Source organism: Clupea harengus, chromosome 26, assembly GCF_900700415.2.
Source record: "Clupea harengus chromosome 26, Ch_v2.0.2, whole genome shotgun sequence".
NCBI classification, from domain to species: domain Eukaryota; kingdom Metazoa; phylum Chordata; class Actinopteri; order Clupeiformes; family Clupeidae; genus Clupea; species Clupea harengus.
The window spans coordinates 7,451,666-7,469,174 of record NC_045177.1 but is presented as its reverse complement, the minus strand read 5'-3'; the positions used below and the strand labels follow the sequence as shown (position 1 = coordinate 7,469,174).

At 47.1% G+C, this 17,509-nt stretch overlaps 1 protein-coding gene across 4 annotated transcripts in view; it reads right to left on the bottom strand.

Annotated features, from left to right (window-relative positions):
- Window positions 1–16,806, bottom strand: part of LOC105910172 (transcription activator BRG1) — a 22,328-nt gene extending 5,522 nt beyond the window's left edge. Inside the window, exons 1-28 of one of the 4 annotated variants that reach the window (XM_031563811.1) lie at window positions 16,614–16,806; window positions 15,528–15,706; window positions 15,283–15,418; window positions 14,704–15,141; window positions 14,274–14,369; window positions 13,810–14,068; window positions 13,376–13,502; window positions 12,898–13,071; window positions 12,342–12,515; window positions 11,449–11,631; window positions 10,997–11,047; window positions 10,535–10,665; window positions 9,879–9,933; window positions 8,843–8,943; window positions 8,366–8,513; window positions 7,481–7,644; window positions 6,447–6,513; window positions 5,562–5,672; window positions 4,337–4,579; window positions 3,878–3,991; window positions 3,427–3,534; window positions 3,020–3,106; window positions 2,792–2,838; window positions 2,505–2,671; window positions 2,072–2,235; window positions 1,507–1,734; window positions 284–310; window positions 39–116 (exon numbers count right to left, since the gene is read on the bottom strand). In XM_031563811.1, coding sequence (XP_031419671.1) covers window positions 39–116; window positions 284–310; window positions 1,507–1,734; window positions 2,072–2,235; window positions 2,505–2,671; window positions 2,792–2,838; window positions 3,020–3,106; window positions 3,427–3,534; window positions 3,878–3,991; window positions 4,337–4,579; window positions 5,562–5,672; window positions 6,447–6,513; window positions 7,481–7,644; window positions 8,366–8,513; window positions 8,843–8,943; window positions 9,879–9,933; window positions 10,535–10,665; window positions 10,997–11,047; window positions 11,449–11,631; window positions 12,342–12,515; window positions 12,898–13,071; window positions 13,376–13,502; window positions 13,810–14,068; window positions 14,274–14,369; window positions 14,704–15,141; window positions 15,283–15,418; window positions 15,528–15,698 — 3,849 coding nt within the window. In that variant the 5' untranslated portion in view covers window positions 15,699–15,706; window positions 16,614–16,806. The remainder of the gene's footprint in view (window positions 1–38; window positions 117–283; window positions 311–1,506; window positions 1,735–2,071; window positions 2,236–2,504; window positions 2,672–2,791; window positions 2,839–3,019; window positions 3,107–3,426; window positions 3,535–3,877; window positions 3,992–4,336; window positions 4,580–5,561; window positions 5,673–6,446; window positions 6,514–7,480; window positions 7,645–8,365; window positions 8,514–8,842; window positions 8,944–9,878; window positions 9,934–10,534; window positions 10,666–10,996; window positions 11,048–11,448; window positions 11,632–12,341; window positions 12,516–12,897; window positions 13,072–13,375; window positions 13,503–13,809; window positions 14,069–14,273; window positions 14,370–14,703; window positions 15,142–15,282; window positions 15,419–15,527; window positions 15,707–16,613) is intronic. The other 3 variants (XM_031563812.1, XM_031563813.1, XM_031563814.1) reach the window with 3 other exon arrangements.
- Window positions 16,807–17,509: the final 703 nt, after the last annotated feature.

The window sequence follows — 17,509 nt, the reverse complement described above, 5'->3', positions numbered from 1 at the left end:
GTGTGTGTGTGTGTGTGTGAGAGAGTTTTGACAATAACCATGAAGTGGTCAAACTCCTCTTCACTTCGGGCGATCATCTGGTTGAGGGTCTCATCATCGGGAACTTCATCTTCCTCCTGGTGATGAAGGAGGGGAGATACAGATTCACACCCTCAGTATCAAGTGTTTGAAACATGCCAAAAACAACGTCAAAGAGAGTAAGTCCCTCATTAGTACATCAGTTAGCAGTTCTACCATCAGACTCAAACAAAACATTCTTCAAAGAGAAATGATCATATCTCACCTGTACTTGCCTCTCTGCACTGGCTCCCTGTCAAAAGTAGAATTGATTTCAAAGTTTTTTTTCCGCCAGCCAGTTGGGCACTGTTGTGTATCCTGCCACCCTTGCTATCCTAACTAAAATCCACATGCACCATGTCAGCCAATCACAACTCATCAAAACTAAACAGAAATAAAATTGCCATATACCTTGCCAGGCAGCCTCTCTCTCTCCCTCTCCTTCTATATTATATTGCTAATACTGATATTGATAAAGCGGCCATATTACCTACTTTTATTTGCTTACCTAAATTGATCTCCTTATCTGTTTATCAAATTGATGTCTACTAACCAAATATTTTCTCTCATATAGCGTGACTTTTGTTCGCTGATGGATGTGGAAACATTGTTCCTCATCACCATATCCATTACTCGTATTGGCAGCCGAACTCTACCGAACTCTCTCTTTGTCTTCCCTTCCTAGTCTAGACTAACTTCGCTGTGGGATGCTGCTGTAGTCTCTCCACCCGATCTACCTGTAGAAACCCTCGGCCTACACCCACCCACCCCTACCACACTGTCATACACTAATTCTACCCCATACTCTGTGCTAGCATTTTCCTGCAATGTAAATAATCGCCACCATCAACATTTTTCTGTTCCATTACTCTACTTACTCTTGTAATATTAACCTTACAAGCACATGTATACCCAGTAAGCTGTTCTACAATACTTGAATGCTCTCTCCCCACATTATCCACTACCAATTTTGTATGCATCATATACCACATTATGTTTGTATGTATTCTGTAAATTCACCACATGTATGCTGTGTACATTTACCTCATGTATGCTAGCATGCTCATCATGATACATTTATGATTTCTTCTGCTATGTTCCTGATTGCCCCCCCACCCCCCTTTTTTCTATCTCTACCCGGCCAGCCCTTAAGCAGATGGGCCCCCCCCTTTAGTGCCGTGGCTCTGCTTAAGGTTTCCTCCTGATTTAACAGGGGGGTTTTTTCTTGCCCCTGTCACCATTGTGCTTGCTTAAAGGGGGTTCAGGCTCTGTAAAAAGCCTTGAGACAATGTTATTGTTTTGGCGCAATATAAATAAAATTGGAATTGAATTGAATTGAAATCTTGGTATGACAGAGAAGCTGAGAAAAGAGAGGGAGAACAACAGGTCTAAAGGGTGAAAACAGAAACAGGAAGTAGGAAGGTGCGTATAAATATACTAATGGCAGACCTCGTCCTGCTCCTCGTGCTCCAGGATGGCCTGCAGGAAGGCCCGCCGCTCGTGGCTGGAGGACTTCTGGTCGAACATGCCGGCCTCGATCACCTTCTGGTCCACGTTCAGCTTGTACTTGGCGGCGGCCAGGATCTTCTCCTCCACACTGTTGACGGTGCAGAGGCGAAGCACGCGCACCTCGTTCTGCTGCCCGATGCGGTGGGCCCGGTCCTGGGCCTGCAGGTCCTGGAGACGCGGGGGGGGGGGATTACGGGGATGGAGAGGAGAACCGGGATTAGTGAGGTAACAATCTAAATCTAGGTGCATTACATAGAATAGCACTACACAATTGACAGACTGAACTAATACAAAAAATGTAAATGGTAAGTTAAATCAAATGGATTGTATTATAGGATTATATGGTACATCTCTACTTGAAACAGAAATTCTGGAAATAAAAACGGTCAATATTTAAAAAAAAAACAGTCTGATAAGTCCCAGTCAAAAGACCAGATGGTAGTTGTGAGTGGAGTTTCATGTTGACTGAGATTAGCGATGGCTGGTAGAGCTGGTGGTTCGGTACCTGGTGTGGGTTCCAGTCGCTGTCGAAGATGACCACGGTGTCGGCCGACTGCAGGTTGAGGCCCAGCCCCCCGGCCCTGGTGCTGAGCAGGAAGACGAAGTAGTCGGAGGCTGGGTCGTTGAAGGTCTTCAGCAGCATGCCACGGTCTTCAGCCTTAGTGGTGCCTACAGACAGAGCAGTCGGTGATCAGCACACATGGAGGTCAATATGGCTTTGAAAGCTCGTTTGTGGAGGGAGAGGAAGAGAAATGAGGTTGCATGGAATGTATTATCACTAATAATGAGGGGAGATATTATTATATTATATAGACATTAAAAAGAGGCGTAAAAGGTCCAAGAGGTAGAAACAGGAAGATGAGAGAGAAGGAGAGGAAAGAATACAGAAAGACAGAAAGAGCAAGAGAAAGAGAAACCAATGGATCCCCTTCCCTCACCATCCAGACGCAGATACTTGAAACTGCGATAGGCAAAGTAGTCCTCCATGATGTTCATGAGGGAGGTCATCTGGCAGAAGAGCAGCACCTTGTGGTTGGTGACCAGTAACTTGGGCAGGATGCGGTCCAGCAGCTCAAACTTCCCCGAGGCGCGATACAGGTCAGGGCTGGACAGGGAGGTCAGAGCACAACAGTATTTGTTTACTTTAAATTTTTTTTTAACTTTTTTATATTTGCCTAGGTATTGTGGGAACTGTAGTTTCTGGTGAATATCAAAACACACTCACCCTTGAACAAAGCCTCCAGAGAAACCCAGATGCTCAGAGAAGGATTCCTGGGAAAAGGGGAGACATCCAACATCATGTTATCATAACAGGAAGTGTTATAGGCGCAAGCTTATAGGCTCTACGTTATGGTAAACATCCACATATTCTGTACTGATCCCCCGTGTATGCATTGGGACTGAGCCCAGATTTAGTGATGAAAACCCCTTCACAGAGGGTGCGACACCGCACCTCGATCTGCTGGAACATGTAGGGGTGATTGCAGATCTTCCTCAGCTGCACGATGGTGTTCATCAGAGCCTTGGTCCCTCCTTTGCCCTGTAACAGAATTGAATCATTTCAGATTTATGGCACTCAATAGCTCCTCAGGCTCACAATATCTGAAACAGAAAGCGAATGTGGAGACCATAGAGTCTCATAACTAGGTTACTATATATCACACACACACACACACCACATAGCAGGTGGTAGCAGGACTTGTGTCAGTTTGCAGCGGTGGTTCTTTATGTGGTAGAGGCTCATAACTTGGTTACATTCGCCACACACACACGCACACACACACACACACACACACACACACACACACACAGAGACTAACTACATCAACCAGGGGATGCTAGCACTTCTGTCGGCCTCACCTTCTTGTCCTTCTCTGACCCATCTGTCAGCAGGACTCCTTTGGCCTGCATGTGGCGGTACAGCACCCTCTGCAGGGCTGACATGTCACACTTGATCACGTACTCCACCTAGGGATGCCACAGGGGAGAGGCCTTGGTCAACAGGAAGTGGAGGAGGTCAGATCCAAAGACTAGCCATCGTCTATGCATGAATAAGTATTGGCCAATAATTGGTTTAAAATATTTGCACACTGGCCATAATTGCCAGTTGTAAAAAAACAACAAAACAAACCAAATTTGTAAACCTTTAAAAAAGTAAGCAGAAAAGTTGTGTAAGAACAAGCAATAAGTCAGTATTGGTGCTGGATATATCGGTCCGTTGCTTTTTAAAATAATCAGATACCAATACTGGCCTATAAATACTAAAAATAATCTATGCTGGTGCATCACTAGTTCACAGAGCTCTCTGTACCTTCTCAGGAAGCTGAGCCTCCACTTCCTTCTTCAACCTCCTAAGCAGGAAGGGGCGGAGCACCTTGTGCAGACGACGGATGATGAGAATGGTCTCCTCTTCGTTCAGGTCCACCTGTGTCGCGTAGGAAGAGGAGGAAGTGATGTCGCCCCCGAGCGTGAGCTCTTCCCCCCCTACGCATGAAAGCCGTACGTCCTTTCACCTCATTCACTCACTTTAAAGAACTCATCCGTCACCCTGAGAGATCATCTCCGTCCATCATCCACTGGTTTTACCTCAGGCTTCACTCTCTCCACTCCAGACTCCATCCGCTCCACCCTTCCATCCACCTAAGTCATCCATCACACACCCATCACTCCACTTATCCTCATGCCAGCCAGCCATCCAGCACATCCAGCACATCCATGCAAAACCACAGCATCTGTGTCACACAGCCTCACAGTGGTGGCGGTGTCAGACCTTCTCTCCGGTCATGGCGAAGGGCGCGTTGAACCACTGCTCGAAGGTGATGCAGCTCTTGAAGATGGTGGGCAGCAGGAAGTTGAGCAGGGCCCAGAGCTCGGGCAGCTTGTTCTGCAGCGGCGTGCCGGTGAGGAGGACGCGCCGCGGCGCCAGGTAGTGTGTGTTCAGCACCTGCGTCAGCTTGCAGTGGTGGTTCTTCATGCGGTGGCCCTCGTCCACGATCATGTACTTCCAGCGGATCTGTGTCCGTGTACACACGCGATCACACACACACACACACACACACACACACACACACACACACACACCCACAGACACACTCATGCGCACACAGACACACACAGACACACACAGATACATGCACAAATTCACACTCTCACATACAGGACGACATCAGGTGCCATTGTTGGCACAGAGCATTTTTACATATTTGAATGACAAAAAAATGCAAAATAACAAACAAAACAAACTGAAAGGGAAGGAGGCTCCATGTAGTCCTTGACTGCAAGAGTCTGAGGTCCCCATGAGGCCGGGTATGTGTCACACACACACACACACACACACACACACACACACACACACACACACACACACACACACACACACACACACACACACACTCTCTCTCACACACATATGTGTGCACCTACCTGCTCAGTGTCAGTAGCCAAAGCGCAAATGAATACATGAATGCGTAGCAGATGCAAGGGGGGGACAGAGGACCGCGCGCGCGCCGCTCAACTATATCCCAACGCACCTACGGAAGAGCACTGACATGCAATAGAGGGGACTTTAGGACCTTGGGGGGGTTTGGAGCAAAGGCTGGAGAGAGTGATGAATGATGGGAAAGCTTTGATGATGAAGGCAGTGCTGGTGAAGTGAGGGGAGTAAAACTAAAGGGAATGTTTTGCTGTAGCAGAACTGAACTGAATACAGGACAAATGGGATCTTTATGGCCAGACCTGAGCAGACTTGGTCCAAAACTCGTTACTCGGCACAGTGTAAGTTCTGTATGACTGAGTACAGTGGTGTGTGTGTGTGTGAGGGTGTGTGTGTGTGAGGGTGTGTGTATGTGACTGGTGTAAGTTCTGTATGCCTGAGTACAGTGGTGTGTGTGTGTGTGAGGGTGTGTGTATGTGACTGGTGTAAGTTCTGTATGACTGAGTAGAGTGGTGTGTGTGTGTGTGAGGGTGTGTGTATGTGACTGGTGTACGTTCCATACCTTGGCCAGGATTTGCTTGTCCTTGATAATGTACTCATAGGTTGTCAAGAGTACATTGAACTTGCCAGTGCGCAGCTGAGGGACGAATGCTTTTCGCGCGGCACGAGATCCCTGAAAGAGAAAGATCGAAACCGGAAAAATTTGCTTTACTAACCCCAGAGACCAACAAAGTACATATATGTAGATTTTAGGGGTGGGGGAAAAAATCGATTTTTCGATTTCTCTCGATTCTCTCTAGAACGATTCTGTCTCGATTCAGAAAAGTTCATTATCGATTTTTTAATAAAATAAAAAAATAGTAAAAAAAAAAAAATATTTTTTTTTTTTTTTTTTTTACACATTCATTTTGTGTTGAAATGCAAGCTGCATCGATTATTGCATTGTTCATAGAAAGTCATAATTGTGACAAGGACACACTTTTTCTCTAATAAAAAAATAGATAGATCTGTTGATTTTCTTTAATTATCAAACACAAAGTAGGACGTGATTTGAGACTCTGAGTAGCAAACTCAAATGTTTTAAAAATCGAGATGCATCGATAATCGTTTTATCGGTTTAGAATTGATAATCGATAATCGGTTTAGAATCGATAATCGGTTTAGAATCGAGAATCGGTTTAGAATCGAATCGTTGACCTCTGAATCGGAATCGAATCGAATCGTGAGGTGCCAAGAGATTCCCACCCCTAGTAGATTTAGCCTAAAATTACTTAAAGGCAGTTCATGTTTACTTCCAGCTCCAGGGTAAGATTAACACAAGACTACATTAAAAGGTTCTGACATGCAGTTCATTTGGAAAACTCCCTATTTACTGAGCTTGCATTCTTAAAAAAAATTGCCTTTTTGCTCTTTTAAAGAAAGCTCAGATCGTTGCACTGTTGCTCACCTTGTAGGACACTTTCACCACAGACGGGGCCCACTTGTCAAATTCATACACCCAGTTGGAGAGCGTCCTGCCACACAAAACAGAAACACTCTTCAAAACAACGCATGCACTGCCCCCCTGTGGGAGTTAGTGGGAAGTGCAGTGAGCGTGTCTGTCAAACATGATGCGTAGGACCAGAATGTCCCACACGGTCAACTATAGCCCATGAGTCCCTTTAGGGAAGAGTTAGTTAGTACTTAACAGTTACATTCCTGCACTTCTATTCTATTTCTTATGTAGTATTTATTGTTACACTAGGTCTCTATTGCACGTAGCTTGACTGTCCTCTCCCTTGTACGTTGCTTTGGACAAAAGCGTCTGCTAAATGACTAAATGTAAATGTGATTGTAGAAGCAACTCATTCATACTCCGAAACTGGGAGGAGAGGAGGGTACTTGAGTGGGTTGGGCTACTCACGAGAGGGGCACGAGGATGAGGAAGGGTTACTCACGAGAGGGGCACGAGGATGAGGAAGGGTTACTCACGAGAGGGGCACGAGGATGAGGAAGGGTTACTCACGAGAGGGGCACGATGATGAGGAAGGGTTACTCACGAGAGGGGCACGAGGATGAGGAAGGGTTACTCACGAGAGGGGCACGAGGATGAGGAAGGGCTACTCACGAGAGGGGCACGATGATGAGGAAGGGCTACTCACGAGAGGGGCACGAGGATGAGGAAGGGTTACTCACGAGAGGGGCACGATGATGAGGAAGGGCTACTCACGAGAGGGGCACGAGGATGAGGAAGGGTTACTCACGAGAGGGGCACGATGATGAGGAAGGGCTACTCACGAGAGGGGCACGATGATGAGGAAGGGTTACTCACGAGAGGGGCACGAGGATGAGGAAGGGCTACTCACGAGAGGGGCACGATGATGAGGAAGGGCTACTCACGAGAGGGGCACGATGATGAGGAAGGGCTACTCACGAGAGGGGCACGAGGATGAGGAAGGGTTACTCACGAGAGGGGCACGATGATGAGGAAGGGCTACTCACGAGAGGGGCACGATGATGAGGAAGGGCCCATTGAGGCGCTTGTACTCCATTAGGTGGGTGATGAGGGCGATGGTCTGGATGGTCTTCCCCAGGCCCATCTCGTCAGCCAGGATGCCGTTCAGGTTGTTGTTGTAGAGGGACACCAACCACTCCAGACCCTGGATCTAAACAGGAGGAGGAAGAAGCTCATCATCTCCCAACTCATGGTCACTTACTGTCACTACTATCAAAGCAGTCTATGTGGCTGGCCAGGTACACACACAAGGTGCTTACTGAAATACAAAAGTAGTAGTTCATTTAAAAAGGAACATTTGTAAGATACACTAATCTAAAAGGTTGGCTATTAAGGGTTGGAATGGGAGCAGAGTGTGCAACCTTTATTTTTATATGTCAGGTTTTGTGTAGCATGCTAGGCTGACCCCTCAAGAGTAGCTGTGCATTTCCTGTATTCTATGTTTGAGGCTCTAATCTCAGCCCTGTAAAGGTCGTGACATGACGGGCTCCTGTCACCTAGTGTCTGAGTCGGTGAGTGATAGTGATTCTTTTAAAACCGTCAAATCAGTTTAACGCGTGAACAAAACTGATTGTACACTAAGCAAAAACTTTTTTTTTCACAGCATAGAAAATGCCTACAACACAGCGGTCAACCATTTCATGAACTGCAAAAAAGACTAAAGCTGCATTTTCTCTTCTGGTAGAAGTAGAACCAATATACAGGAAGTTACTGTGACATGCAAAAGACTATTAAAAATACTGACAGCAAACTAGGAAATGCAAGTTATTACAGCGGAAAGGAAATGCAAGTCATGAAAGGGGAACCATTTCTGATCACGGTGGCAGTAGACCACGACTGGCCTGAGAGTGAGTGAGCCGGAGGTGTGTCACCTGGTAATGCTTGAGCTGGCCGTTGACCAGCAGGGAGGACTGCTTGTCCACCTTCTCTGTGACGGCGTGGGCCACGGCGTAGTAGGACTGCAGGCCGCGTTCGAAGGCTGCACTGCTGTACTCATCGTCTACATCCTGCTTAGCATTACTGCAGCACAAGATACACACGCACACACACACACACACACACACACACACACACGCACACACACGCACACACACACACGCACACACACGCACACACACACACACACACACACACACACACACACACAGAGAGAGACACACACAAATAAGGGACACACTGCCTCCAGCTGCCTCTAGCTGTGGGTGTTCATGATGCCGGTTCCTCTATATTCATGACTGAACAAAGACTAGTTTGGTCTCCATGGACCTGCCCAAAAACCTATACCACTAGCCTTATTAGTGTTTGCAAAGACACCCTGTGTATGTGTGCAGGGACCCCGTGTCTCTTACTCGATGATGTCTCGGGCGTCCACTTCGTCATCGGGGTCGGTGATCTTCTTCTTGTCGTCCGCAGCAGCCTGAGAGGACTGGGGCTGCTCATCCTCTTCCTCCTGTGACACAAATGACCAGTGTCACACACACACATGACTAGAGTAACCTCTGCAGTGTCACACACACACACACACACACACACACACACACACACACACACGACCAGAGTAACCTCTGCAGTGTCACACACACACACACACACACACACACACACACACACACACACACACACACACACACACACACACACACAAATGACCAGAGTAACCTCTGCAGTGTCACACACACACACACACACACACACACACACACACACACACACACACACACACACAAATGACCAGAGTAACCTCTGCAGTGTCACACACACACACACACACACACACACACAAATGACCAGAGTAACCTCTGCAGTGTCTCACACACACACAAATAACCAGAGTAACCTCTGAAGTGTCACACACACACACACACACACACACACACACACACACACACACACACACACACACACACACACACACACACACACATTACAAACATAAATCTCACACCTTTCCAACTTAATCAGGTTGAATGTGAGCAGTAATTCTGTCACAGTCATCGTGCACATTGCAAGCTAGTCATTGATACCCTCTCCTCTTCAGCTTCTGAAGCATTTACTACTATTGAAAACAAAACTCAGTGCACTGCACTACTGAGTACAGCACTAAAATAAAGAGATTCAAATCCCCCTGATTACTAAGCAGTTAGCCACTAGATGGACCATTAGTAGTCAGTGTCCTATCACCTGGAAAAACACAGGACTGTTGAAATTCAAATGAAATTCAAACTATTCAAACTTATGACCAGCCATAACATAGGCCCTGAGCTGAGCCACATAGGCCTGTATAGTACACTAGCCAAGGCCCCGTGTGGGACATTCACTAGCAACAGAACACCTTTACCTCAGACATTTTACACAGGAGCTGAACTGAGGGACAGAATCTCATACCTCCTCTCCCTCAGAGCCAGAGTCCTCGCTGTCGGACCTGGGTGCCACTTCATAGCTGAGAAAGAGAGAGAGAGAGACAGAGAGAGAGAGAGAGAGAGAGAGAGAGAAGGAGAGAGAGACAGAGAGCGTGTTAGAGAGAGAGAGAGATCATGGAGGAACATACAGGTGTGATGAGATTCAGAGATTAGTGGCAGCTCATAAACCTGCAATCTTCTTGTCTGTCTTAATCCCTCTGCTAAATCCGCTTAATCCCAGCTCTCTTCACAGAGGACTCACCCTGGGTTCACAGAGGACTCACCCTGGGTTCACAGCTCTCTTCCCAGAGAACTCACCCTGGGTTCACTATAGTATTTACCCTGGGATCAAAGCTCTCTTCACAGAGGACTCACCCTGGGTTCATCTCTCTCTTCCCAGAGAGCTCACCCTGGGTTCACTATAGTATTTACCCTGGGATCAAAGCTCTCTTCACAGAGGACTCACCCTGGGTTCACTAGAGGACTCACCCTGGGTTCACTACTAGAGGACTCACCCTGGGTTCACTACTAGAGGACTCACCCTGGGTTCACTACTAGAGGACTCACCCTGGGTTCACTACTAGAGGACTCACCCTGGGTTCACTACTAGAGGACTCACCCTGGGTTCACAAGAGGACTCACCCTGGGTTCATCTCCAGCCAGGTCTCCAGCTGCCCTGCCTTGGGTGCCTCCCCCCCGGTCAGGACCTTCCCGCTGTCCACGTGGATGACCTTCACCGGCAGGTCACTCATCTGACTGGTCTCATCCAGCGCCTGGAAAGGACAGAGTGCAGAGGGACAAGGAACCATGGGAACCTTTGAGTGCGTCCACTAGAGTCTGGGACACCAGCAAATAACATTCCTTTTGCAGCCAAACCTGACTTATTTTTTTGCCGATTTTATCAATTACTTCAGAAAATTAAAGCAGTTTGTTCTTTCTTCAATTAATCTGTGTGTTTCGATCAAATACAGCAAAGCCATTTTGAAAGAAGCAAACCAAGCCATAAAGAAGGGGCGGGCTGTTGCTTAGGTCTCTCTAGTGCTGATTGGCTGGCGTATCGGCCCAGCCAATGACTGCTATTTAGGTGTCTGTGTCCACACGCACCTCTCCATCAGGCCCCACTCCTCCTGCCTGACCTTCTGCAGTCTCCACCTTCTGTCAGGGGAAACAGAAACCATCTTACCCAACGTCTCAAACAGCATCTATATTGCCAACCATTCTTCGCTAGTCTGGCCCACTGCGCAGAGTTGACAATAATAATAATAATAATAATAATTCATTTAATTTAAAGCGCACTCTATATTCATCTGAATCTCAGAGTGCTACAGTAAAAACATAGTTAAAAAAAACATAGTTAAAACAACCTATAATAAACATAGTTAAAAGCATAGTTAAGAACGCAAAGAAGCGCAAAGTAGACGACACAGGCAGGTCAACGATATGACAGTAAATGCTACAGATTCCTATCCGGAGTTGGAGTGACAAGGTATGCCGTCCGTTTAATTAGTTGAACATTTCCGAGACTGTCTGTCTGTCTGAGGTAGGTCTTTAGTTACCGTCGTCGTCGTCTTCTTTTTCTTCTTCTTCTTCTTCTTCCCCTTGAGGGCTTGCACGGCCTTGTGGGCGCGCACCAGGTCGGTGAGGTTGGCCACGTACTCGTCCGTCTGCTGCAGCAGGTAGGCCAGGCGCTTGTCCTTCTTCTGGTCGATGAGCTTACGGTAGCCTTCCTCATCCTCAGCCTGGGGGAAGCACACCCAGTGAAGTTATGTCTTCACTCTCTTGTGAAAACTCAGACCTGATTTATTTGCTTGACTGTAATAATGGCCAGATGGTCAGATAATGGATTTCCTGTGTGTGTGTATGTGTGTGTTTGTGTGTGTGTGTGTGTGTGTGTGTGTGTATGTGTGTGTTTGTAGGTGGTCTGTTAAAACCTACTGTGTTGTGAAGGTGTGTGTCTATGTGTGCATTTCATGTTTTTATTTTCTGGATAAGTGTGTGTGTGTGTGTGTATGTGCGTGTGTGTGTGTGTGTGTGTATGTGCGTGTGTGTGTGTGTGTGTGTGTGTGTGTGTGTGTATGTGCGTGTGTGTGTGTGTGTGTGTGTATGTGCGTGTGTGTGTGTGTGTGTGTGTGTGTGTGTGTATGAGAGTGCGTGTGTGTGTGTGTGTGTGTATGAGTGTGTGTATGTGCGCGTGTGTGTGTGTGAGTGTGTGTGCATGTGTGTGTGAGTGTGTGTGTATTTGTGTGTGTGTGTGTGTGTCTGTGTGTGTGTGTGTGTGTGTGTGTGTGTGTCTGTGTGTGTGTCTGTGTGTGTGTGTGTGTGTGTGTGTGTGTGCGTGTGTGTGTGAGTGCGTGTGTATTCGTGTGTGTGTGTGTGTGTCTGTGTGTGTGTGTGTGTGTGTGTGTGTGTGTGCGCGTGTGCGCGTGTGTGTGTGTGTGTGTGTCCTCACCATCAGTCTCCTCATTCTCTCTTTCTCGATGCGCTCGTTCTCCTTCTTCTGCTCGCGCTCAGTGTTGGCGTGGTAGGTGGCCACGGCTTTGGTCAGCTTCTGGATCTTGCCTGTGATGGAGCGGTGGTACTCCTTGAAGTCCTTAGCATGCGCGAGGATGCTGTTCAAATACTCCTGTACGGAGAGACAGGAGGTTCAAAATGTACGTCCCAAAACACCATCCTCTAGTCTCCACGTAATAAAGTCTGTAAGTTCACCTCCACACCTCATTGACCAAAAACCCATATCTAACTGAGAGAATCCTCTTCTAATTCCCAGTGTGTATTATAAAACTGGGGCTATGGATAAAGGTCTAGATGCTGTGCAAACAAAGTGCCTCTAAGGCAGTGTGAGGTAATATATCAAGCTTGAATGAACAGTCAATATTTTATGAGTTCTACGCCGAGTTCTAGCAGAGGTCTAATCAATAACATCCCACCTAAGCGTGATCTAAAGCATGGTCTAAGCGTTTCCGAATGCATGATCTAATGCATGGTCTAAGCGTGGACATGCTGACCTGGTGTTTCTGGCGGCGCTTGCGCTCCCTCTCGATCTTCTGCTGCTTCTCCAGCTTCTCGGTGATGCGAGCCTCACGCAGGGACTGCCGCTTGCTGCGCTTGTAGGCCCGCGCGTCCAGGGCCGTCTCCAGGGCCGTGTCCCGCCGCATACACACCACCACCTCCTGCCGCAGCTGAGGGGTGGGAGAGAAAGACAGAAAGAGAGAGAAAGAAAGAGAAAGAGAGAAAAAGACAGTGAGAGCGACAGAGATGGATGAAAACTATGGTGTAGAGACTTGCTATTACAACCAAATAAATTGATAAGAGGAGCAGATACCGTGTTTTCATTTTCTAAAGGGAAGGGGAACATGCTTTTGAAAAACACACAACATTCCCCAATGAAATAAAATCCAAAAATAAGCAAAACCATAGTTAATGATGATGCGTAACACCCTCTGCAGCGGAGTTCCTGTGTCCAGTGTCAGGCGCGGCGTGTACCTGTCTCTGGAAGTTAAGCAGCCGCAGGGCTTTGAGCTCTATGGTGGCTTTGGTGCGGAGGTCTCCAGCCAGGGAACCCGGGAGATTCTCCAGTTCCTGGATACGATGTGTGATGCGGGCCTCCAGCCTGAGAGGGAGAGAGAGGGCATGTGGGGTCAGAGGGCACGCTTAGGATGTGGGGTCAGAGATGCATTACCCACAAGTCAGTTTAGAGAGTGTTCAACAGGTTTGTCTCCCAATCATTTATCAATCACAGGCACCTCTTTCGGGAAACTTTGATTGAACTTGAATTTAAATGGTAGCATTAATTCTAAAGAAATGTTACACTATAATAATACCCTTAATAATTAGCCAATAATACAAGGCTATAAACTGTTGTCTTTATAATCTTAGAGTGTGTTGAGGCCGCCACGTGTTCAGTAGTCCAACACTACCTGTACTCTCTCTCCTGCAGGATATCCACTGGGTCCAGACCGCAGGGCTTCTGTATGGGCGTGATGCGGATCTGCTTCTGGTGCATGGACACCATGGATGTGGGCTGGCCGGGTTGCCCTGGCATCTGGTTCTGGGGGGGCATGACAGGGGAGGCCGCAGAGGGCACCGAGGGGGGTGTGGGGGAGGGTCTGCCCGTGGGCTGTGGGGGGATCAGCTTCTGGGAGGCGTTGGAGGGGGTGGTAGCATTCCCCATGGGTCCTGCAGCACAGGAGAGTGTAGTTAGCAATGGCCTTCAACGTGCCTGCATTATGTAATAGCTTTAAAAACACTCTATAGCTATATACAATACCCTTTTACAAAAAAAATACTTAAATAAAAAAACTTTCCAAATGAACCATGTACTAGTATTCAAACCTTGCAATACTTGGATGGCTGACCATTTCAGGTGCGTTTTGTGACTTACCCTCAGGCCAGTTTTTGGGGGGTCCTCCGTGAGGCTGTCCCTGCATGTTGGGACCCCCTGAAGGACCAGCCATAGGCATGTTGGGCCCCACCATTCCTTAAAGAAATCATTGACAAGTCACAACACTATCTATTGAACTCTACCTTCAGATTGACTGTTCGTGATGTCACCGATAAGTCAGAAAAAAAGACAATGTTTCAGATAGTTTTGTAAGAGCAACTGCAAGTTCAAAACAATTATTGGAAACTTGTGACACTGAATTTCTGATGTGACATGGCTACACTACGCGACTCACTACTCACTTACTGTGATGCACATTAGAAACTGACATATCTCCGAGAAGCAGGTCACTAGAATATGTGTATTGCTGTCTCAAACGAGCAGTAACATTTTCTTGTACTCTGTGTTTGGTTCCCACAGCTCCACCTACCGTGACCTCTGCTGAACCCGGCGCCCATGGGCCCAGGGCCCGTGGCTGGACCGGTGCACGGGGGGATGGTGGGCATGGGCTGCTGCTGCATGCCTGGCATGGGCTGTTTGCCCTGCACCGCCATCTGCAGGTGGTCCGGTAGAGGCTGCCCACGTGCCAGGATCTTGTAGGCCATGATCTGAGCGCGCAGCTGGTGCAGCTGGTTCTGGTTGAACGGGGTGGGCCCGCATGTGCTGTCCGTGTTAACAGGACCGCCGCTGGGTCCCCCGACCGACACCACCGAGCGGGTCGGTTGGCTCATGGGCTGGGGCTCGCTGGTCTCCATGGGCCCAGAACCAGGCCCAGAGGAGGAGGAGGGCAGGAGAGGACCTGAAGGAGGACCACTGCCAGACACTGGACTGGAACCGTGCTCTGAGCCACTCAAATGAGATGGATAACCTGCAGAGATGGAGGAGAACCATAAAACGCTTGAGAGCTTCTCATGATTTCTTGAGATTTCTTCTACAGTAGCTGAACAGGAAGCAGATAGTTTTAGCAGACTGATCCAGTTTCACTTAAATACACCATGCATCTGTGGACCTTGGGAGTGTTGGTCCATGGGACTTGGAGGCGGCCCCATGCCACCGTGGCCTCCAGGTCTCATCGACATCCCCTTCATCTGACTGAAGCGAGGGTCCTCAGCGATGTTCTTCTCCAGCGTGCCCTCCACAGGCTGCTAAGAAACAATTCAAACCATGCACGGCCAGTCTCAAGTTTGAGGAGGCAAAACAGACTTTTAAACAGCGTGAAAAAGTGGTTTTCCATAGTAAAAACGGAGGTCTTACTTTGTGTAACTGATGCATGTTCTCCTGGGTAAACCCTGGTGGTCCTGATGGAGGGATGGTGTGGGCTGACGAGGTGGGCGGGCCCGGGCTGCGACCCATCATGTTGTGGGCGGAGCCAGGGGAAGGGCCAGGTCTGGGGGCCCCTCCCTCTGGAGGATCCGGAGTTGACATCCCTTTCCCTGGAGGGCAAAAACTCTTCATCAAGTGGTGTCTGAAGAGTTTTAACAATTTTTATAATTTGCTAGGAAATGTTTTGTGTTATGCATACTGGTACATTATATCCACATCCTCCAATTATGTCAAGTATTATTCCAAACCATCTAAGCCATAACAATAACTGACTCTGACAGTATTTAGTTCTTGAACTGTATTGCCTCCACTTCCTGGGTTTCTTTAGTCTGGCAAATTATATTTATTATAAAATCATTAATTCAAACCCTTCTGGTAGCCTAAATGAATTGAAGTTTTCAGATTGTTCTGGGTATGTTTGAGGATTACAAGCTAATTACATGGCCGATTCTGGAGAAGTACATTCACGCCTCTTATGTAGTGTATGAAAATCTGGACATAGTGCAGAGAAGTGACATGCATCCAAATTCTTAAAAGGCCCATCTTTGACCACAAAACGACTGTCTACTGGATAGGAGGGACACAAGATTTGGGAAAACGCATTCGAGAGGGAGGCCATTTTATAAACCAGCAAAGAAGGTTATACCGTGAAAGGCAGTCATAGAAATGTCCAGCAAACTACGTCACTTAGATATCTTGACCTGCTTCAGGGTTCTATTAATTAGGCAATCATCACAGAAGACGGTTATAATTGCCAGCCAATTCTAGCCATCAACTCACTTTGCGCACCCTCCCACCGCCCCCTTCGGCGCGACACGACTGCTTCTGCATAAGAAAAAAGAGAACTAGGATCCTACCCTAACGACCAAAGTATCATTAATGATATCGCGAATATTGCTTTGCACAGCAGCATTACGAGAGGTATTCCGAAATCGCCAAATGTAAATTCAGCAAGGATATGGCGGCGTTATTTGATCAAAGCTTGGGAATGCTATTTTGGTGCAGCAACTGACTTACCAGCAATAAGCCAAGTCGTGGCGATGTATGCTGCTCAGTGTCTTAATAACGCCGAATAAATACAGCAGCCATTTTTATGGACACATTAACTGTATTGTACGCTTGAGACAGGCAGTAAAGGCTAGTCTACTCAGGTTTCTTTCTTCGCAGAAGCCTGCATCAGTCTATGGAACGTCCGTGTGGACAAAAGAGATTCAGAATTCAGCTCAGACTAGCAACCGATGAGGAATTCCACAGGCACTGTAGTCTGCGCTTTACTGTAGGCTCCCAAATCGAACAGTAAATGGGAGCGTCAATGATCGCATCGCACCCAAGGTTATAGGCACAGGACAACGTCAGCAACTATGTTGTAGGTATGTAAAATAGCACCAGTAAAAGTTTTTACTCAGTGAAACCGAAGACTGTAACAAAGTCCCACAATTAACATTAAATGATAAGTGATAACATAAAAACACAAAAATAATTGGACAGGCCTACTTTAATTGAATGTAATTTAATTGAATGCAACCTGTAGAATTTAAATCAAATGCATGCTAATTTAATGCAAACTGGACAATCAAGTCATGTTTTTATCCATATCCTGAAGTTTTGAGAACATTACAAACAATACACTACCTAAATGTTTTCCCACTCAATCCATTTGAAGATCCTTAGGACCCATACAAATATAATGGTGTGAGGCAAACATGTGTTTTGGTTAACTGCATTAAACAATTTAAAATGATGCATGGCCTGGGTTTATTTTCTCTCTGAAACACTTCAATAATCACCTCTGGTCAATTGATCCATGAAGGACTAAAATAAATCTAGTCATGAGATTAAAACGTTCTTTTAGTAATTGTGACAATGGTTTACAGTGCTGTCGGTGTATGGTGATACTTTTAGAGGCCGTTAAC